The 23,010-nt window shown below is 57.8% G+C and overlaps 1 protein-coding gene across 5 annotated transcripts in view; it reads right to left on the bottom strand.

Moving 5' to 3' along the window:
- The window catches only part of NFIC (nuclear factor I C), a 66,653-nt gene extending 51,956 nt beyond the window's left edge, over positions 1 to 14,697 (bottom strand). For 4 of the 5 annotated variants that reach the window (XM_082380098.1, XM_082380097.1, XM_082380099.1 and 1 more), the window contains exon 1: positions 8,043 to 8,201. In XM_082380098.1, coding sequence (XP_082236224.1) covers positions 8,043 to 8,072 — 30 coding nt within the window. In that variant the 5' untranslated portion in view covers positions 8,073 to 8,201. Of the gene's footprint in view, positions 1 to 8,042; positions 8,202 to 14,539 lie in introns of those variants that run through there. The other variant, XM_082380100.1, reaches the window with a different exon arrangement.
- Between the last annotated feature and the right edge of the window lie 8,313 nt (positions 14,698 to 23,010).

Here is a 23,010-nt window from a genome sequence, read left to right as displayed (position 1 = left end):
ACGGCAGCCCCCATCGGGCCCCTCAGAGAAGAACGTGGGGCCATGGGAGGCCCCCATCCCCTTCTACAGGGGTGGGAGGGGGCTGTCTCATTCTCGCCATTTTTCAGCAAGTGAAACTGAGTCTGCATAACATCCAGGACCTGGTTTCTCAGCCTCAAGGGATGAGAAATTCAAGGAGAAAGGAAGACAGAGAAGAGAAACTTTGGTCCCCCCTCCCCGCTCTTGCCTGGGGCCTGTGCTGGGCTTCTTGAATGGGAGTGATGTCTTTTCCTAGCATGTGAATCTCATTATCCGCCCAGCTCTCAAAAGCCTGCGTTATGCTATTATTATTATTATTATTGTTATTGACATTGTTGTCGCTGTAAAGATTATTCCAGTTGCTTACAATCTCCCAGGGGCAGGAAAAGGCCCGAGGCTCCACTACGCCTTGTGTGATGGAGAAACTAAGCTCAGAGAGGGGCAGAGACCTGGCCAAGGTCCTGGAGGGTCTCAGAGTCGGCGTAAGAACAAGAACCCAGGACCCCATTGGCCCCTTTCTCAGAGCAGTCTGCTCTCTGTGAGGCCAGGGTCTCTCGGGGAGACAGGGAAACCGCTGCTCTGGGCCACGCATTGGTTTTTCTAAATGGATGTGGCCAGGCTTGCTCCCACCTCCAGGCCTGGATGCCCACGGTACCGCCCACCCAGCGCCCCTCCCTACCCTGAGCTCCATTTCCCCTGGGCCACCTCTGGCCATGAGGTGCTGGGGCTGGGGGATGACCTCAGATCTCCCCTATTACTGAGGCTCTGAAAATAGCCTCCTGCCCTCGCGGGGTGGGGCGGAACGGGGCTCCGTTTGTGCCAGCCCAGCTCCCCCATGCCAACGGCACCCAACGTGTGAGTCACCGTAACAGCTGTGGTGGGGACCGGACCTCGGGGCCCTTTTCAGCCGCTCCCCCATCCCGTCCCCGCCCCAGCTGACCTGCTGAGGCGGAGGGAGGATAGAGGGGGCCGGTCCCCTGTCAGGTCCTATCCAACCTCAGAGGTGCTTTTTCTGTGTCACCATGTCACTTGACATGCCAGCCCCAGGGGTGGGGAGCGATTCGCCCAGGGTCACACAGCCGGTCAGCAGAGCCGGGAGCAGAGCCCAGGTCGTCTTGCCAGAGAAGCTGGGGTGGGAAATCGATGGAGGCGCAGGACACTGTCCCCTGTGGAGGGGACGCCAGGGTGGCAGGAGGCCTGGGCGATGGCTGTGGCTGCCACCCGAGGCCTGGAGCTTATTGGGGCGGTAATAAGAGGTAGCTGGGAAGGGGCAGCTGGAGTGTCAGCCAGCAGGCCTTCTTGAACGGGGTGCCATCTCTTCCTAGCATGTGAACCCCATTATCTGCCCGGCTCTCAAAAGCTTGCATTGCGCTATTATTATTATTGATGTTGTTGTTACGATTGTTTTGGGCCCAGACTCTTCCTCCCCTTGAATCCCTTTGTCTCTGAGCCCCCTCCCCCTTTTCGGAGCTCCTCTCCTCTTCTGGCTCCTCCCCTCTCCAAGCCCCCGTGCCTCTGCCTTATCCCTACCCCCTCCTCCCCGGGCCTTCTCTGGGGAAAGATGCCAGGGAGGCGGGCAGGGGCGGGAGCCCACGTCACTGGTGACCCCAGCTGGTCCTGGAGGAAGACAAACAGCCTGTAACTGGGTCATGGACCTGCTGCCCTAGCCTCCCACATCCTCTTGGGGAGGTCAACCCAGGTGAGAGGCAGGCCTGTCACTCTCTTTGTCCCATAAGACCTGTGACAACCAAGGCCTCTTCCCCAGGCACTTCCCAATGCCCTCACTGGCTGACAGGGCAAGGGAGACAGCCAAGGCAAGCTAGATGCCAAGAATCCTCCTGAACTCCTAGACATCCCTCAAGGCCCTCTCTCCAGTGTTCCTTCCTTCAGGCAGCCTTTCCTGCTCTCCTCAGGGTTCTCCCAGACCCAGCCTGGACCACACAACTTGGGGTCTCTGAGTCCAGCTCAGTTGCTCTCCCCCAACCCTGAGGCCCAGGGCTGAGGCACTCGCTGCCAGGCAGACTTGTTGAGGGAATGAGCTTGGGTGACAACAGCCTCCATTTTCACCTTCTGTATGATCCAGGAACAAATCACTGTTCCACCTTGGGCCTGTTTCTCATTCTGTACAAAGGGCAGAAAAGGACATTGCACCCTTTTGGGGGTTGGTGGGGGGGCTTATTCATTGCCCTGGTAATCAGAGCTGCAAGGTGAGGGGAGGCAGCAAGACTAGGCCTTTCCCAGAAACCTCACTTGGCCAAGGCAAGTTAGATGCCAAGAATCCTCCTGAACTCCTACACATCCCTCAAAACCCTGTCTTCAGTGTTCTTTCCTTCAGGCAGCCTTTCCTGCTCTCCCTGCTGGGACTTCCTGGCCAAAGAGGACAGCAGCAGCTGGGAGGTAGACACCTGGGTTCAAGCCCCTGCTGGGCGCTATGGACTGGTCAACTGCGCACTGGATTGTGCCCCATTCTGGGCCTCCCTGTAGCCCTCCCATCCTGACAGTCCAGGGCAGCAAACCAGGACGTGAAACTCCAATTCCCAAACCAAAAGTTTTCCACGAAGGATTCTCTCTCCTTCATTCACTCAGTGATTCAACAAACATTACTGAGAATCTCTTATCCATCCCTAAGCTTTTATCCCAAACCCCTATGCACCCTTCAAAGCCCTGGTTCCAATGTCCCCTCCTCCAGGTTAAGTGTCAAACAGCAGAGCTCATATTCGAACGCAGGCCTATCTGGTGCCAGAGTAAGTGTTCCTAACCTAGAGTGGTTCCTCCCCTCAAGCTCAGAGCATCATAGCTCATGAACAGCTCTTATCCAATGAGGGAGAGATTCATTTGGTTGTTCAACAAACATTAACTGAGTATGTACTTTGTGTCAGTTCCATGCATGATGCTGGAGACCCAGCAGTGTCCTCGGCTCGGCCCTCACCCAGATCCTGACATGGGCAGGGATGGATATTAAACAAGCTAATAAACATGGAATAAAATACCAGGTTGAACAAAATGCTCTGGAGAAATTTAAAGGAGTTTGAGGAGGGGGCCGGGGGTTGTTTTTTTTTAGCTAGGGGGGGTCAGCGAGGGTCTCTCATAGGAGAGGACACTTGAACAAAGACCCACAAGATGACACTCCATGGTAGGAGCTTTGCAGGTGGAGAACACAGTACATGCAAAGGTCCTGAGGCAGGACCATGCCTGATGTTTGGGGAGAACAGTGAGGAGGCCAGTGAGGCTGGAGCTGAGTGAACAATAGGGAAAGTGGAGGTGGTGAGGGCAGGAAGGTAAGGACCCCTGGGAAGACTTTGGGTAAACTAAGTCCAGGGAGTAGAAAGTCCCCGCCAAAGTGACGAGCGAGTCTGAGCCCTGGGCCTCCTGACTTCCCTCTCCGTGCTGTGGTGTCCTGGGTGGATGCTGGGGGCTGAGCCAGAAGGCCACGGTGTGGGGGAGACAGACAGGGAGCGAGGCGGAGCATGTACTGAACTGTCAACTCTACGAAATGGGAACAATTGTTGTGCCCATTGCCCAGAGGGAGAGACTGAGGCACTGAGCACTGAAGCCACCGGCCCAAAGTCACGCAGCCAGGAAGGAGCCAAGCTGGGACTTGGACCTGGGTGCCTCCTGACTCCCTGGCCCCACTTGCCAGCTCCCTGAGTACAGGGTCTGGCCCCATCCTCGGGACTTCCCAGCAACGCCCGTTCTGCACCCCACCTGCTCTCTCTGAATCCCGTGTGGCCCGCTTCCCTGCTCAGCCCTGGGTCACGTGCCAAAGCGGCAGCACGGTCCTGACAGCCCCTCACCTACACTGTAGCCCCTCGAGGGCATGGCTTTGATCTGTTTCATCCACTGCTGCGTCCTCAGCATCCAGATCAGCAAAGGAGCAATCTCATCCTTTGCCTGTTACCTATGCACACACCCCGACGGACAAAGGATGCTGGTACCCACGTGGGTCTGGCCAAACTCAGGGAGACCCTGGACAGGGCTGGGCGAGCGGGGAGGAAAGACCAAGAGAAAAACCCTGGCTGGGGGTTCAGGGCTCAAGGTTTGGGGGAGTCACCACTGTCCCTGTCACCCGGCCCAAGCTGAGCAGATAGCGACAGAAGGAAAGGAGGGTAAGTTGGAAAATGCCTATGGGATGTTTAATACAGTTATTACATTAGAGACAACCACAATCACAGCCAAGCTTATTTGGCACCTACTGTATACCAGGCCCTGTGCTAAGGGTGAAACATCTGAAGAAGGGCTAGGTCACCTGCCCAGAGACACACAGCCACCTGGGCGAGATCTGCATGCAGATCCAAGGCCGCCCTAGGTCTCTGCTCGGTGACCCTTCAGGGCACGCACGTGTGCACGTCTGCATGCTCACACGTGTGGGAGCGTGGGCTGCAGGCACTACGTGCCGAGGGTCTACACACACCCAGGTGAGGAGGCAGTGCACGCGCGTGCAGGTCACTGTGAACACGTGCTTTCGTGGGGCAGGAGGTCCCAGGACATTCGGCGTGTCCCATCCATTTGGTGTGAGGGAGGTAGGAGGTTCAGGCAGAGAAAGAGACATTGGAGAGAGAGAGAGAAAGAAGAGAGATATTGGAGGGAGGGAGGGAGGGAGGGAGGGAGGGAGAGAGAGAGAGAGAGAGAGAGGGAGAGAGGGAGAGAGAGAGAGAGGGAGAGAGGGAGAGAGAGAGAGAGGGAGAGAGGGAGGGAGAGAACGCTGACTCGGCCAGAATCCCAGCGTCGTGATTTACAAGGCGCCCGACCCTGACGCGCCGAGGCACCTCCGCCGCAGAGAAAAGATGGGGGAGAGACACAGACACGGAGAGAGACAGAAAGAGGGAGAGAGACGTGGGGCGAGCTTGTGCGTACAGGAGCCAGTGAGAGGCCATCAGACCACGGGTGGGGGGGGCACAGGGAGCACCCAACTGCCCAGGCCTGGCTAAACAGCCAGGTGGGCAGTGGCCCCGAATCCCCAGCCCCACCAGCCATGCTGTGCCACCCCGGGCAGGCCCTAGCCCTCTCTGGTCTTGGCCCCTGTCCCAGCCCTGAGGTGCTGGGGGACCCTCAATCCCAGCAGAGCCTCCCAGAACCCACACCAGGCTGGCCCCTCGTGCCTTCCCCCCCAAACCCGCAACAGACACCTGGCCCATAGGAGGTGCTTAATGAAGATCTATTATATTCGATCAAGCCAAAGTCGGGGACCCTCCCCCAGCCTCAGTCTCCCCACTGGAGAAATGGGGTAAAAAGAGTGCTGCCCAGCAAGGCAACGAGGTGAAGGAATGAAGGAAAGAATGAATGAATGAGGAAGGGGGCCCTGGCGGCCGCACTGCCGTGGCTGCAGCCCAGGCCCAGCCTGCGGCCCCGGGGAATCCTGGGCACTGCAGCCAAGAGGGATTTGGCCCCAAACCCGGAATAACTAACGTGGCGGTGGAGGCGGGTGGGAGGGAGGCCCAGAGCGGGGCAAGCGCGGGGAGGCCGGCCTTCCCGCCGGCAGGATTTATGGAAGTAACGGCTGCTCCACAGTTCCTCTTCAGAGTAAAAGTGAAAAGCACTTGAGTCACCACTGAAACAGGGACGGGGCTCCCAGAATCCTCCAGGGCCACCCGGGCCGCGGCTGCCACCCCCTCGGTGGGCAGGACCCCGGGGGCACAGGGTAGGCTGGCACGGGAGCAGCCCCCCCCGCCACTTCACACGCCCCGAGCCCCGAGCCCCGAGCCGGTCTCGGCTCAGGATCCGGGTCGGATCGGCTAAAAGGGAGCTATTTTAGGATGGGCTCAGGTTGTAAAATTAGTCAAGGGGGGAGACAGGGAGAGACAGAGATGGAAAGGGAGCGAGACAGGGAGAGGGAGAGACACAGACAGAGAGGAATGGGTAGGGCGCGATGAGGTCGCCAGGAGTGGGGGTCCTGCATGGGTAGTCTGGTCCTTCCGGGCTCCCCAGCTGGAGACCCCAGACCAGGCTGGGCCTGCAAGCAGCTGCGAGGATTACACTGAGGGGGTCCTGGGAGGGGGACCTGGGTTCCCCTCCAGGGTGGGGGCACCCATGGGAGAAAAAGCAGAGGAGGGGGAGCCCCCTGCGCTTGGGCCACCCCATCCCCATCCGAGCCTGGGAGCTCCCTGGTCCTCTCTGCCTGTCTCTGTCTCCTGGTCGCCCTGTCCCTCGCACACAGCAACCTCAGGTATTTTTATTGTCATGTTTCCACCAAGAGCCCGCCTGGCTGATCCTTGCCCTGCGCCCCAGGGAAAGCCAGGCCCGGGGAGCACAACACCAGCTCTGGTTCTCACTGCCACCCACTCTGGGCAACGTGGACGGGGGCCTGTCTCCCGAGGAGTCCTGACGGGGGAATTCCAGGGCCCAGTGACAATAGGCTGCCGTCCAACCTCCTCGCCTGGAATAGCCTCCCTGGGCTCAGCCCCCTTGGGCGGCTCTGGGAGCAAGCGCGAGGAAAGGGTGGAGGAGGCGAGGGCACCCCGGGGCCACCCAGGCCACCCCCTGAGCCCAGAGACTGGGAGGTCCAAGGTCACCCGGCAACCCTGACTAGGACCCTCGTGGTTCTTGGGGAGCTTCGGGCGACAAGAGGCAGAGGGGGGCCAGTGATGACTGCGTCGGGGGACCCCCAAAGCTGCTCTGGAGGGGAAGGAAGGTCTGGAGAGGGGCAGGGACGTGCCCAAGGTCACCCCGGGGATGATGGGTAGGACAGGCCCTGAGACCCCCTAAGCACCGGCCCTCACATTCCCCCCTGGGGAGCCAGAAACTGGAGGAGCTGGAGGGGGCGGGTGAGAGGGAGCCTGCCGTGAGTGAGGGGCACCCTAGGATCAGGAAAGGGGGGACCCCCATTGGAGACTGGCATCCACGTGCTCTCTGCACAGTGGTCCGCAGGACACTCAGCCACCCGCTTGACTCCCACCTCCCTGTGCCCCGCACTTTACAGCTTGGAGGCCACACTGCCCCTCTCTGGAACCTGCCTTAGCTCCGTGTCACTTCAGGGGAAACTGAGGCCGGGACCCCAATGGCCTAAGTACACACAAGGACCCGGGGTGGGGGCAGAGCTGGAGGGTGGAACCAGTAGACCTGGGAGGGTGCCCCCCCTCCCTGCCGTGGAGCTGGGGGAGGGAAGGGGTCCCCCAGGGGCGACCCGGGACAGGGGCAGCCGCCCCCTTCCCACACATCCCCTGGGTCATTGCACAAGGGCCGAGCCCCGGGCAGTCTGGGAGCTCGGCCAGGGGTGAGAGGCAGCGGGCGGGGGCAGGGGCAGGTGCCGGGCTGGCGAGGGCGTCCGCAGCGCCGCAGTGCCCAGGCCAGACCCCAGAACGCCAGGCCTCCCGGCTCCTCCCGGCGGCGGCGGCTCAATAACTCACAATCGATGCGGCGAAAATATGGGGATGGGGTTGAGGGACGGGGGGAGGGGGGGGAGAGGGAGACCGAGCCGGGACGTCGGGGCACCCCTCCCCCCACTGCTGGCGCCTCCAACTTTGCGGGCCCCCTCCCCCTCCGCGCACACGTGGGCCAATAATGGGGGAAAAGGCTGCCCAGGGCCGGGGTGGCGGCGCACAAGCTTGGGGGGTGGTCCGGGGAACGCATCAGAGGGGTCCTCGTCTCAAGAGTCCCCGGGCGTCCAGGGTCCAACCAGGACTCCCTCGATTCCTCCTAGGAGCAGGCCTGGGTCCAGGCCGGGGGTTCGCGCAGAGCCCCACCTTTGGCCTTCTCCCGGGCGCCCCCCGACCTTCCTGGCTGGGGTGGGGGAGCGCGTTCTGCGTCCGGGGAGGGCGAGGCTGTAGGGCGAGCCAGGGGGAGAGGTCGCGGGGGGCGGGGCGGGAGTCCCCGGTGAGGGTCCCGGGCTGGGGGGAGGTGTCCCCGGCCCAGCCCAACCCCCCACCGGACCCCGGCCGGCGGCGGGGGCATCCCGGCCGCGGCGGCGGGAGGGACGCGCGCCTTTTTCGTCCCGCCTCCTCGGGCTTCCAAACTCCGGGGCCGGGCTGCGGGGGACGCGGGGCCAGGGCGCGGTGGGGCGCGGGCCGGGGGCCGGGCGGGGGGCGTACCTGGGTCAGGCAGAGCGGGGACGAATACATCCCGGGCGCGGCGGGAGGCGCAGGGCCGGCCGGAGCGGGCGCGCTGAACTTACTGAGTCATTTTTCCAAACCCCCCCCCCCCGCGGCCGCGGCCGGCGCGCTCCTCGCCGCCTCCTCCCTCGGTCTCCCTCCCTCCTCCCTCCCGCGCTCTCCCTCCCTCCTGCGCCCGACTCCCTCTCTCTCTCCCTCTCTCTGTCTCTCTCTCCTCCTTTCCTGTCCCCCCCCCACCTCCTCCTCTGTCTCTGTCTCTCTCTGTGTCTCTGTCTCTCCTCCCTCTGGCAACCTCCTCTCTCCCTCCCCCAATTTCTCTCCCCTCCCACCCCGAACCTCCCACTTCTCAACATCCAACTTTCAAACAAACGAGGGAAAAAAGAGCGCGAGCGAGGAACGAAAGCCGCTCCCCCTCTCCATGCCTCCTGAACCCCCATCGTTGCTTATTATTACGAATTTCCAGCCGCCCTGGGCAGGGCCACCGGACGGGGACCCACGGGCCCATGCACACCCCGACCACAGCGGGTCCCCCTGGACCGCCAGCCTGAGTCTAGTGGGCAGGGGGTGGGCTGCTGCAGGACATTTGGGGGCCATAGGTGGATTCTGAAGACCCCCCCCAACCCGCCCCGAGCGGGCCGGGAAGTTGGAGAAAGGAGCGGGGTGGGGGTGGGGGGGTTGGGAAAGAACGAAGAAGTGACGTGTGCAGAGGCCCGGCGCGAGCGCGCCTCTTTCCCCTTAAAGATGTACAACCCGGGGTGCTTGGCGGGAGAAGGGGTCCCACGGCATCCTCTCCCCCTGCTCCTCCCGAGAGCCAGACAGGGGCTGCAGTTCCTAGGCAGAGGAGCTTGGCTACAACTGCCCTTCCGTGGCCAGAAGGGCCTCAACCAACAGGGGAGCCTCCAGAAATCTGCTCTCTCCTCCTCAGCCAGCATCAAAGGGGAACTGGGAGTTGGTGGGCTTCGGCCTCCCCCATATGTCGCCCCCGTACCCCAGGAGGAAGATGTCCAGGCAGTACCTCAGGCTGGCCAGATAAAACCTCGCAGCCTCTTCCCGGGTGTCTGGTAATTCCTACTGACCCCCGCAGTGTGCCCATTTCACGGATCCAGAAACTGAGGCATGCGGAGTGGCTTGGAGCCCGGCTACCTGGCCCCAGGGCCCACACTCTGCAAGCTCGGTTGTTCTCCCTCTGGAATAGATGGGCACAGACCTGCTGCTGATGACCTAGCCTCACCCCTCCCCCAGTTCACTCCGAGAATCCTCCCAGGCTCTCTCAGAGGCCTCCGCCACCTAGCAGACCAGGATGCTCCCCCATTGGTGTCCTCCCCTGTGAAGTGGAGGAACAGTGCCCACCCCATGGGGTTGATCAGCATAAGAATACTGGCACTTAGCAGCGCCTTGACCTTCCGTCAAATATGCACAGAGACATTCTTAGAAAGCTTGGCCATTTTGCCCCGTGTGTCCCGAGTACAAATGATAACCTCTCGCCAACTTCAGGCAGCTGCCCCATGCCCAGAGGCATGGGAGACGCCAACAGCTCTGTTATTCTCCCGTGTTACAGGGGAGGAAACCGACGCCCCAGGAACGGATGCTACTGACCTGGGGCCCTGGAGCTGGACCAGAAGTGAGCAGGATTCACACAGGACACATATGCCCTCCGTCCTGCCGGCTCCCCCTGCACGTGGGTGACGGTCATTCAAATAGCACTTCACAGATGGTTTTTTTAAAAAATCCACTGTGCAGCCATGGGGGGCATTTAAACCCCAGAAAGAAAGGGAAGGGCAGGTGTCTAGGAATCCAAATGCCGACGTAACATAAAGCAATATTTTATTATTTAATAAAATGCCATGAACATCTGGAGGACAGAATCCCCAATTCACAGACATTTCCAAGTTCAAATTGGCTTTGGAGCATTCTCCCAGGTGGCAGTGACCCCCAGACTGCCCACCACGCCCACCCCACGGGCAGCCTTCCCAAGGCAGTTTAGGTTACTCTGGAAGGCACAGTTTGGAGAGACCACAGACACTCTCTCTTTCTCTCTCTCTCTGGACCTCAGTTTCCACATCTGTAAAATGGCAACAATAGACGCATCTCGCATTTTGGAAGTCTGGGCGGATGGGAATCCTTAAGATAACATGTGGGAAGACTGTGTTAATATATTCGTGGTGGCAGATACCAGTTCACAAACATCACTGAAGAGTTACATATATATATATATCATCCAGTTTAGCAGGAGTGGTCCCTACAGTGTACACAGTAGGTCCAAAGCAGGCCAGTTGCAGTGCAGGGTTGCAGCCTGGGTCTATGTCTTCTCCATCCAGGAGCTAAAACTCCCTGTGCCTCAGCTTCCCGCTCTGTGAAATGGGACGATAATAGTTTCTACCCCTCTGGGTTGTTGTGGGTAAACCAGCCACTGTTCGGACCGTACCTAGTGTTTTCTAAACAAAGCAATTGCTGGATTGGACCTGTGTGTATAACATCCCAGAAAGGGGCTGCATGATTTAGCTCCTGGCACTTTGGCGCACAGTTTAGCTCATTTTAGTTTAAAAATGCACGCTCCCCATCACTCACTCTTAGGCTAGATACGGACTGTATCTGTGACTGTCCCAGATACGGACGCATGAGGGTGTTGACTGTCACCCTGTAACACTAATGCCAACAATTTGGAGCCAGCCACCGTGTCCATCTGTGGGGACCAGTTCAGCAATGCCACCCGGGGGCACAGGCTGGAATACTATGGAGCTCCACAAAAGAACGAGGGACCCCCACATGGAGATGCCTCCAAGAAACGCGCAGGGGAAAGCATGCCGCAGCGTAGGGCTCCTCCCCCCTCAGCATTATGGACCATAGCTGGGGGGGCCGTCTTGGGCACTGTGGGGTGGAGCAGCATCCCTGGCCCCCACCCCCTGGATGCCAGGAGCCCCCCAGTGTGACAACCACAGGTGTCCCCGGACATCACTCAGTATCCCCTGGGACAGAACCACCCCAGTTAAGAACCCTTGCTGTAGACTCAGCAAGTAGACTCAAGATCTCATTTGGGATTTTTTAAAAAAGAATATACATATATCTTTTATAAGAATATATGTGTATCCTTTATAAGAATGTGTATCTGTTACATGTGGAGTTGCTCAGACAAAGCGGGATGAAATAGGGCTTTTCTGGAGTGGGGGGTCCCAGCGGGGTGGGGGTGATGAGGAAGGTTTGATTTTTACTCTGGGTACTTTTGCATCCTCTTTAGATGTTCATGAGTCGCTCATGTTATTAAAAAGCAAACTTAAAACATGTGAGTGGAATTCACAGCAGCACTTTCAAAAGTGAGAGCAGCTCAGGGAGGGATGATCAAAGCCTGAGACCACCAGGGAACTCCACAGCGGCCGTACCCAGCGAATAGAGGACACAGCCAGGGGGCCAGGACCTGTGGATGCACGGCTGACATTGCCACCCCTCCTGCAACCTTGTGGGGCATCCTGTGTGTTCCCATTTTACAGATGAGAAATTGAGCCTGCAGAAGGGGATGTTAAGGTCCTCAGCCTTGAGAAGTAATGCGGTATGACATATGGGCTGGTACAGGCACAACACAGAGACACACACACACAACATGCCACAAAGAGACACAAAGACACACAGAAACACACCACACGGAGACACACAGATTCTCACACATCACACAGACTCCAGCAGATACAGACACCCAGACCCGAGGGGACACATACAGACTCATGCAGACTCACACAGAGACACACAGGCCCACACGAGGTCATGCACAGCCCAAGCACAACACATGTGCAATCAGCCACGATAACACATACGCGCCAGAACACAAGTATACGCTTACAAGCGCACGAGCCCGTGGACAGAACTCCTCCCACTATTTATACACACACACACACACACACGGTGACACACAGCACCCGCATTCCTGCTCCCCCTCATGGTTGTCCTCCCCCCAAATGCGCCCACAGCTGGGGTCTTTGCTCTCCAGATCCTGCAGGGACCTGGCTCAGACGTGGAGGTGGGGGGAGGGCGCGATGGGCTTGGCTCCTCCCCCTCCCACAAACGCAGGTGCCTGTTTACGAGTGTGTGTGGCTGCGTGCCTCTGTGTGTGTCTGCGTGTGCACCTGTGTGTGGCTGCGTGCCTCTGTGTGTGGCTGCGTGCCTCTGTGTGTGGCTGCGTGTGCACCTGTGTGTGTCTGCGTGCCTCTGTGTGTGGCTGCGTGCCTCTGTGTGTGGCTGCGTGCCTCTGTGTGTGGCTGCGTGTGCACCTGTGTGGGGGCAGAATTCTGTACACGTGTGGCTGTGAACAGACAGCTGTAAGAGCGTGTCATGAGCGTGTGCTGCTGACTGCGCACCAGGTGACAGGTGGGGATGGAGGCCAGTGTGGTGGAGGGCAGTGCCCGGGCGTGGGGTGGGGGAGCGCTGCGTCTGAGCACCGGCAGTGGGTGTAGGGCAGGGTGAGCACGGGGAACGGAGGGGCGTGAGGATGGGTGATCTTACCTGAGCTGGGATCCCTGAGTGTTGCGTATGGATGCATCCCTGTGTCAACGCGGGACCCCTTTTCTCCTCTTCCCAAACAGCCCCCCAAAAGGGAATGCAGGTTGAAAGTTGAAAGCAGAGACTCCCACCTGGCCTTGGGGCTTTTATATTTAGAAAATTATATAAAGCGCCCTGGGGTGGGGATGGGGGCGCGAAGGGGATTCCCCTGGAGGGGAGAAAACAACCCTGTGTGCCCGCCCGGTCTGGCCTGGTCCCGGGCAAGCGCTGGGAGGTAGGGCTGGGGGCGCGTCTCCCTGCCCATCCGGGCGAGGGGGTCTCCTTTGCCACCCCCCTGGTCCAGACTTAACCCACGCGCTTCGGTAACCACCCATCCCTCGAGACCTCCTCTGGGGGGGAGGGGGGACCCCCCCGCCGCCCCGCCCCCTCTGGGCCACGCGCACGCGCAGCCCCTGGCGGGAGACATCGCCGCCGAGTGATCGCGTCCCGGCGCCACCTCGCGCCCGAACCTCAAGCTGGGACCACCTGGGGACATGCAGATAGGGGACCCCGAGGCAGGGGTAATTGGAGCGGACGGGGTAGGGAGTGAGAGGAGGGGACAGAGCTTTTGGCGAGGTGGAGGAAGCACCCGTTCCCCATCCGGCAGCCCGGGTTACAGGAAAAAAGGAACTGGGCGGGGGGGGGTGGGGGTGGGGGTGGGGGGGAGAGTGTAGACCCATCCCCAGGAATAGTCACTCAGCGCCAGTCAAACGCACACAGCGACACCCAACTGTCCCCTGAGACGCAGCCACGCGACACAGTTCCCCACTCACTGGCAACCCCCTAACCTCCACACACTCATACGTGGACACCCCCATGGTCATCCAGGGACATCACGTCCCCCGGGACATCCAACTCAGCCACACAGCTTCACAACACCGCCCCACGGGGACCCGTGGCACAGTTGCCCAGTTACCCTAACACACACACACACACTGTCCCATAGCCGCACAATGCTTTAACAACACTCAACACAACACACACACAGCCACGTGGATGTGCAGACACACAGATACATAAAGGAGAGGACCCCACGCCCGGGGACCCACGGACCCACGGACAGGCATGGGACCACCTAGCTGCACAGACCCGCGAATGCACCCCCGGATTCCCGTGCTGACTCGTTTGAGAGCACAGGGGCCCCCAAACGCACCCCTCGAGTGAAGATGCCACTGCGCCAGCGGACCGGACACCGGAACCCTCAAGTGCAGCTACCGGCGCTTGCGGGCCTGGGGCGCGCCCGGCCTAGACCCGGTGACCCCTCCCGGCTGGGACCGCGGCGGGGCTGGGGTCGGCCGGGGGGCGGGGCTCAGGCGGCGCTAGGGCCGGCCGGGTGGCTGCCCCTGCGCGGCGCCGAGAGCGGCCGCCCGCCCGGCTCCAAGTTCAAGGCGCCCGGCGGCGGCCGCTGCGCGCTCTCCGCCCCTCTCCGCAGCGGCCATTTTCCGCTAGCTGGCGCGCCGCGCTCGCCCGGGCCGGGGCAACCCGCGAGGGCCGCCGCGACCCCCACCCCGCACGGCCCCGTCAGGCGCCCCCTCCCTGGGCCCGGCTTCCCAGCCGGCTGCGCGCTTGGGGGTCTTGCGCCCGGAGCCGCGCCCTCCCGCCTACCTTCTCCCGCCGGGCCAGGGAGGGGGCGGAGGCCTGGCCTGGGGGGGGACCCTCTCCCGGGAGCCCCGCCCTCCCCTCCAACTCCATGGTGCCCGCGAGGGGCCCCCCCCCACTTGGGGTCCCCCGCTGCGCCCCGCGCGCCAGCTCCGCCCCCAGCCGCGGGGGGGGTTGGACTGGCGGGCGGGGGTCCCGGGGCGGCGGTTGTGTGGGGGGTCCCCGCATCGAGCCCCTCCCCCGGGCGGCCCCCGCCCCCTGCCCCCCCAGACCTCTCAACTTTCGCCCGGAGCCCACTCACCACCCCAAAAACTCCCCGGGCGAAAACGAAAGTGGGGGCGGCGACGTACCATGGCGCTGCTGCGAGGAGGCGAGGCCGGCGCCGGAGCGAGCGCGCTCGGTCCCCGGCGAGGGGGGGCCGGAGGCGGCGGGAGGAGGCGGCGAGGGAGGGCGCGCGGGGGAGGGAGCGAGCGCGCGAGGGAGGGGGCGCGCCGTTCCCGCCCCCCCAGCCCAGGACCCTCCCCTCGGCCCGCCCTCCCCCCGGTCCCGCGCGCCGCCCGCGCCTCAGGCCGCTCCGCGCCCCGGCCCCGGCTACGGCGGCTCCGGCCGCGGCTCCATCCCCGGCCCGGCCCGCGCGAGGGGAGGCCAGGCGAACGGCCGCGGCGGCGGGTCGTGGGGCCCGGGTCGGGCTCGCTGCGGAGGGAGCGGATCCACCTTCACGGCGCGCGCGCGCTCACATACACACACACACACGCACACACACACACAGATACACACACACGCAGACAGCTGGGGACACTCGCGGCCCGGGCCTCCTCGACTCCGACACCGACACAGAACGCACACCGACGCGCCTGCGGCGTGTTACAGACACACACAGTCTGCGGGTGTCACCCAGATATACCGGGGCCCACGCTCACAGCCGATGCGGTTCTTGGACGCACACCTCCTGCAGGATGCCACGAACACAGACTCACACTCACATCCTGCGGTGTCACCCAGACAGACACACGGGGACCCACATGCTCACAGCCTTCGGGGTGTCACCCAGACACCCACAGCCTCCACGCTGTCACATACACAGACTCACAGCCAGCAGGGTGTCACTCAGACACGCACACAGAGTGACAATCGTAGAAAGACATTTCAGACCTCGGACTGAGCCACACGCCGACCCCCCCGGACCCCTCCCCCAGGCCATCGCAGCAGCCACCCCTGCCCCTGAGTGCAGGTGTCCCGGATACACAGACACAAACACGCACAGCGGGGAGACGGGACAGATGGGGACACAGACAGAGACTCGGACACTGAGGGTGACAGACCTGGGGGGCAGGGGTTCCCTGGGGGTCCCGCAGGGGCTCCAGGCGGGGCGGGGGGCGGGGAGCGCGCGCGGCGGCTCGGTAGGTGTGGGGGGGAGCGGCCGCCCCCTCCCCGGGTCGGGATTAAGGGAGAAGCCTCCGCAGCGGGGGGAGGGGCCGGGCCGTGGAGGGTCAGCGCCCCCGCCCCTGCTGCGCGGGCTGCTGCGGGCTGGGAAGCCGTGCCGCAGCGCCCCCGCCCCCCGCCACGCGCTCTCCCGCAGTCCCCCCTCCTCCGGCAGCCGCAGAGTAGGCACCGCCCCCTTCTCCCCGCCCCCTCTCAGGCTCTGCGTCTGGCGCAACTGGGGGACGACGGGAGGGGGGCTTGCCGCGACCTGGTGGGGTGGAGGAGGATCTGCTGCCGTCCTTCTGTCTGGGTTTCCCCCTGCGTGCGACCTCACTTCCCCCCAGCTGGGGCTCCAGGATTCAGGGACCCCTTTGGGGAGGTGGTTCTCAGCTCCCCCAGGGAGGACGCCAGGGTTTCGGGCGGGGGCAGGCAGCACCCCGGGAGCAGAATCAGGCCCTGGACCGCCCTTCTGGAGCCATGGCTGACTCTGGGGTCTTCTGGAAGTTAATTCTGTGCGTGGTTGGGCACCCCAGGGGCCGGAAAATCTCAGGCAAACGGTGGTTAACAGCAGCTCTGCCTACATAGTAGGTGTTCAGTATGTAGCCAATATCTCAGGCGTGCAGGGAGCGTTCGCTCTGGGACGCTGAGGTTTTCCGGCTTCATCTGCACATTCCTTTCCCCATTTTTAAGAAGAGAAAAGTGAGGCCCAGAGAGGGGGAGCTCCTCAACCAGCACGTCAGAAGCCCAAGGGTCCTAATCCTAACGGCTCTTCCAGGGTGCTTTGCAGGTGAGGGGGGAGGTTCTGGAGGTGGCCTCCCCTCTCACACACCTGAAGCCAAAAGGAGCCAGGGTGGATACACCGGCTCTGGCTCCGGAGAAGAAAGGGTCAAGAGGATAGAGACCCCCTGCTCTCAGCTCGACTCTAATCGGCCTCTGTTAATCCCCAGCTTGAACCCTCAGCTCCTCCCCTACCTCAGGGAATTAGGTACCTGGGAGGAGAGGCGGGTGGGGGGGGGGATTGATGTCAGCCAGGCAGGGATTCGGGTCCAGATGGCAGTAGTGGGGGCACAGAAGCTGCCCCCCCACCCATCATTTTCCCCACAAGGCCACCCCTGGGCCTGCAGGCATAGAGTTAAATGCTTTACACGAGGCTACGCATTTACCCTCATAGCAGCCCCATGAGGTGGGTGGTGCTATTACCTTTTTTTTTTTTTAATTTTTATTGGCACGTAGTTGATTGCTATTACCTTTGTATCCCCATTTCACAGATGAGGAAACTGAGGCTCAGACTGGTTTAGAGTCTTGCCCAATTTTACCCAGTCAGTAAGTGATGAGTGATGGTCCGGAGGACGCTTTCCTGACAGTGAATCTCCTGATTTTGGCTTCTTTTGCGAGAATCTCCCAAATTATCAAGTCCTGGTTCCTTTTTGCTTAACAGTTCTTCCCTCTATCTATCTATCTCTTTCCTCTCACATTTTGCTATAAGCAGCGAGAAGAAACGGGGCTGCACCTTCGACACTTGACTGGAAAGTCCCCTCTGCTAAATATCCAAGTTCATCACTTACAAGTTCTGCTTTCTGTATAACTGTAGGACACAACTCTGCTAAGTTACTGCCACTGTATATAAAAGATCCCCTTTCTTCCAGATGTGTTGGCTTACATTTCTTCCACCCTAGAACATTCCCAAAAGACAGACTGATTAGTAAACATATAAAAAATGTCCAGGCTTACAGAGACCAAAGAAAGAATAATGAACAATAAGAACCTACCATGCTTTGGTACCCATCAAAATCAGTAAAGATTTCTAAATTGATAAAACCCAGTGCTGGTGAGGATGTGGTAAAACAGGCGTTTTCATAAATTGCCTGGAGGTAAATGTGTATATGAACGGGAAGGCAGTTTGGCAGGCATGGCAGAGGCCTAAGCCAAGTTCAGACCTTATGGTCCAATTTCCGGGAGTCTATCCTGAACTTGGGAAAAGGTATGTATGCCCCTAATCACCATAGACTTGTGAAAATTGCTATAAATCAGTGTTTCTCAGCCTTTTTTTCATTATCCCCCCAGTTGTTTTAGACATTTTTTTCCTAATCACCCCTTATGAAATTTTAATACCCAGATATACTGAATATTTGTTTATATACTGTATGTATATCTGTGTTTTGTACATTAAAAGAGTAAGATTTTTTTTCACCCCCCAAGAACTGATTTTTGTCCTTGCTGAGAATGCATGCTATTAATAATGGTATAGCCTTCTGATGGGATGACACAATCCTTTAAAAAGAAGTTTCAGTATGAAAAAGGCAGCTACCCCAAAAGAAAATGTGCAAAAAGCACGCAAACAATGAAACATGGGTGACCAATAAGTGCATGAAGAGATGTCCAACCTCTTTAAGGATCAAGGAAATGCATGACAAAGCCACATCAAGGCCCCATTATCATTGCCCCAAATTTAAAACGTCCAACAATACCAAATGATGGAGAGGCTGTGGGTACACAGGGCTCTTCCACACTGCAACCACTTTGGAAAACAGACTGATATTAATGACAACACTGAACATTCATGTGCCACATAACATAGCCTTTCCTCGCCCAGATACATATCCACAAGAAACCCTGGCTTTTTGCCCCAGGAAACATGCCACAAACTCATCATTACTGCACTGTGAAGAAGGCGGACACCCAGAAACAACCCAAATGTGCTCATCGCTGAGAGAATGGAGAAATGCGTTGTGGGAAATTCATCCAGTGGCATATTAATCAGCAGCCACAGTGGTGTTCTCAGCCACAGGCAAACAGTAAGGATAGACTTAGCAACATTACATGGAGTGGAACAAAAAACTCCCAAATATTAGACACAGCATGAGTCCCTCTTTATGAATTCAGAGTAACTAAAATGAGACAACATTTTGGGGGAATATATATTTGAGATACAATTATTTTCAAGAAAAGAGAGGATTCAGGAGTATGGTTAACTTTGGGGAGAGGAGCCCAGAAAGTAGGATGAGGAAGAAGCACTTTGAGGTGTTATTGTGAAAGTTCTGTTTACCCTGGTGGTATTTATTTTGAGGATTTGGGTATTTAGTCTATTAGCAAACATTTAAAGTTACTAATAAATGGAACAATGATAAGTGCAAGTCGTGAGTCAGACTGGGATTAAACTCATGCCAGCATCTAAGGCCCAAATAAACAGCTAAATCACGAACTCAAAATTAGGATGTGCTGGGAACAGACTGTCAACTCCATGTCAGGGGAGGGGGTGCTGTCTGTATGGTTCACAGCTGTGTCCCTGACACTGAGAACAGTGCCTGGTACATAGTAGGTGCTCAATACATATTTGTTGAATAAGTGAAAGTCTCAGAGGGACAACGCCTGTTTAAAAATCCCATTTTTAAAAAGAATCATATGTGTGTGTATCTTAAGTCTTTATATACATATAAAAATGAATCATATAAAATTCATGTGTACTAAACATGTATTATGTAGTATATATTATGAACACATGTATAATTATTATATATTATATAATTTATATTTGTACATTATATAATGTGTATATGTTAAATGTATATTTAAAAGAATCACACACACACACACACACACACACACACACACACACACACACGCATCAGCGTTCCTCAATCACAGCACTGATATGAGCTAATCTCCAAGATCCTTTATTATGCAGAGGAAAAAAAAAGAAAACCCAAATCGCTGAATGATAAAGACATGCGTCCAACATTTACGTAAGAACATGAAGAAAGCCACACAGATGCCCACACCTGGGCGTAGGTGATATGCCTAGCCCCATTTTTACAGATGTGGGAACTGAGGCCCAGAGAGTTACTTACTGACTACCCAAAGTCACTTACTACTCAGCTCTGTCTCTAGCACAAAAGCAGACACAGACAGTAAGTAAACCAATGGGCGTGGTCAAGTGTCAATAACATTCTTTTGTGTCTGGCTTCTTTCACTCAGCATAATTATTTTGCAGCTCATCCACATTGTTCCATGTACCAATAGCTTATGCCTTTTTATCACTGGCTAGTATTCCCTTGTCTGGATGTGTTAACGTTGTATCCCTTCACCTGCTGAGGGACATCTGAGTTGTTTCCAGTTCCGGACTATTACAAATAAAGCTGCTATGAACCTCCATGCACAAGCCTTCGTATGAACATTTGCTTTTGTTCCTCGTGGTGGTAAATGTCTGGCAGTGGAATGAGTCGTATGCTAAGTGCATTTATGTCAAAGTCTTTCATGGCCATAGGCTTTCATTTCTCTTGAACAAAGACTTAGGAGTAAAAGCTGGATCCCACGGTGGTAGGTGTGTGTTTAACTTTTTAAGAACCTGCCAAACTATTTTCCAAAGTGGTTGCACCATCTGACACGCCCTCCAGAGGGATGGGGAATTTCAGTTGCCCCACATCCGGTGGCCAAGACTGAACAAACAGAGGAGCAGATGCATCATTGCAGACCTGGTGAGTGATGGGGAGAGTGCCAATCAGATGGCAGCAGGGGTGGGGGAGCGGGGAAGGTGAGGGATAAATCCAAAGCTTGCTGGATTCTGCAGAGCCCTGTTGGCCCCGCCCCCCTTCCCAGGCCCAATCGAAAAGCAGCTACTGGTTTGGGGCGGGGCCCCCAAATCCACACCTGGATTCTACCCAAGGGTTGTCACTTCCCTGTCTTGGCAGAAATGGCCAGTTCTCCTGGCTAATCTCAGAGTCCAGGGCCTGCCTTTGGGAGGCCTTAGGTGGGGCTCAAGCATCAAACGCCACGTTGGCCCTAAGTGATCTTCAAATATATCCAGTGAGGACAGTTTGCCAGTGAACCAATGGAGTCTTTGAATCCTTGTCCCCTCTGCTGCAAGGACTGGGCTTCTGGGTCTCTACCTCAAGGAACGAGGAGAGCGGCCCAAGGCACAGACAGTCACCCAGCGTGGGTTCAAATCCCAGCAGTGTGACCCTGGGCAAGTCACCTCAATTTGCTGAGCCTCAGTTTGCCCATCTGCAAAATGGGGGAGGGGAACACAGTAGTCATACCGAGGATGAAATAAGTTGATATTTGCCAAGTGCCTAGAACAGGACCTAGCACCCAGTGAATGATGGAGGGTGTTTTTTGCATAAAAACAAACGAGCTTGAGACACGAGGCTGTCCACTGCAGCTCTGCCTTAGCACATAGGAACAACCTAAGTGCCCAGCTGCAGGGGATTATGGAGGAGATGGCACAGGATGGGGGAGTAAGGCAGACTTTCAAGAATCCTCAGTGGTGTGGGGAAAAAGCTGGAGATTAGACGTTGACAGGGGAAAAGTAGCCCAGATTTAATAACAGTAGTGGACACACCTGGACCAAGCTCATTTTGTGCCCACTGCAGTTCAAAGGAAGCCAGGGCTTGCAAACTTTTTCAGCAGAGAGCCAGAGAATGACTCTTTTCAGCCTTGCGGGCCAGAGGGTCTCTGTTGCACCCACTCAGCTCTGCCCTTGTAGCTCAAAAGCTGCGTTGGACAACATGTCAACGGATGGGCATGGCTGGGTGCCAATACAACTTTATTGAAAAACACCAAAATGAGAATTTCACATAATTGTCACAAAATATTATTCTTTATGATTTCTTTCAACCATTTAAACACTCTTAGCTCGATCGCTGAACAGAAAAATCTAGCCCCTAGGATGTGGTTTGCTGACCTCTGCATTAACTCACTGTTACAGCTCTGAGTCGAAGGTACTGTCATCATTCCCATAGTATAGATAAGGATGCTGAGGCCCAGAGAGGTTGAGGGAGTTGCCCAAGGTCACACAGCCAGTACGCCTTTTCAATGTTTCTGCAGGAGGTGTTATTCTAATGGAGGGGCGGGGGGTCCAGACTTCCCAACAGAAGCGATCGTCCCCACTTTCTCAGCCTTCACAAGGTCCCTCTGCAAAGCATCATTATTCCCCTTTGAATCCTCCAGGGCCCTGGGAGGTTAGCCATAGCAGCTATCATTACGCCCATTTTATAGATGAGGAAATTGAGGCCCAAGGGTGGCCCTGAAAACCTAATAACAGCTTACATTGTGTAGGCAGCCATCTCCGGCTATTATGCCATTTCATGCACAAACAGCCCTCGGGGCCGGCAGGGAAACCCTTATTAGATTGTGTGATAGAAGAGGCATCATTCAGGCCCAGGGAAGGAAATGACTTACCCAGGGTCACACAGCAGGTAAGCTGAGTGTCCAGTGGGCCTCTCAGTGCTGGCGCTTCTCCATTATCGCTAGCGCCCGCGTGGCTCTCTCCTGTTCAGTGTGTGTCTCCAGTGATGGGGGCCAGACGCCTGACCTTTGTATTCTTTGCCTTGTCTCCATCCCCAGGCCTTGGTTTCAGCCTGGCACAAACTAGATCCCCAGGGCTGAAACGTGGGTGAGGCCAGTAGAGGCACTTATAGAGGGGTACAATATTTAAGGGGGCACCAAAAGCTCAGTCATCAAGACAACTAATCTGTTAAAGCATCTGCAGAAAATCTGTGACAAACAAAATGTCATGTTTAAATAAAGTCAGGATTGGTATTGTTGATTTTTTTATTTTTCTTTTGGCCTCAGGCTCCAGCCTCAGGCCTCTAGGCCCAGGGGGACGGAAGACCAGATCCGAGGTGGCCTGGGGAGACCCTGAGATGGATGGGAAGGCCATCCAGGCAGAAGGAACAGCCTAAGTAAAGGTGTGGAAGCAGCAAAGCCCGTTGAGCAGCTGGTGGGAGATGGGACAGCAGCCGGGGTTGGGGGTTGGTTGAAGGCCAGGTCTGCTGTCCTTCGAGGAGGCCACCCCTTTTCTGAGAAGGTGGTGCAGGCAGAGGATAAGTGCCATTGTCCCTTCCCGCCAGCCCCCTCCAGCTGCCGAGCGCAAGGCCAGGAGCGTGATTCAGAGTGAGCCGGGCCCAGGCTTAGCTCCAATCCCTTCCTCCTGCCAAAAGCTCTCTCTCCTCCTTTGGATTCTGTTGGAAAAAAAACAAAAAACAAAAAAACCTCTCCCTCCCCCCACCCCCCAACTGCTGCCGGGAGGAATTTGACATGGCAGCGGGCCCAGGCCTCCGCCCTCCCCACAAGGCTGTCTTCTGCCAACCATGACGTGGCCAAACCGGGGGACCCTCCGAGGATGGCACCCCCCCAAACCCCGGACGCAGAGGCACTCCCTGCCCTGGTGATCCCTCCAGGGGGCCGCGGTGCCCCTCCAGGGCTCAGCCCGGCACCCCACTCCCCGCCAGGCCTGAGACCATCTGTTCATCATCGAAAACCTCAGCACCGGGGTTTGGTTGGCAGAGATTCTGGAGCTGCGGGGCAGGGACCCTGGGCCCAAATACAGGAGCAGAGGGCTTGCCCAGGCCTCAGCGCCCCCCAAGATGAGCCAAGCTGGGCTTCTGGGCCGGATGGGGGG

Source organism: Balaenoptera borealis, assembly GCF_965194805.1.
Source record: "Balaenoptera borealis genome assembly, chromosome: 2".
Classification (NCBI taxonomy): domain Eukaryota; kingdom Metazoa; phylum Chordata; class Mammalia; order Artiodactyla; family Balaenopteridae; genus Balaenoptera; species Balaenoptera borealis.
Note: the sequence above shows the minus strand (reverse complement) of the source record. Positions and strands in the feature narration are given on the sequence as shown.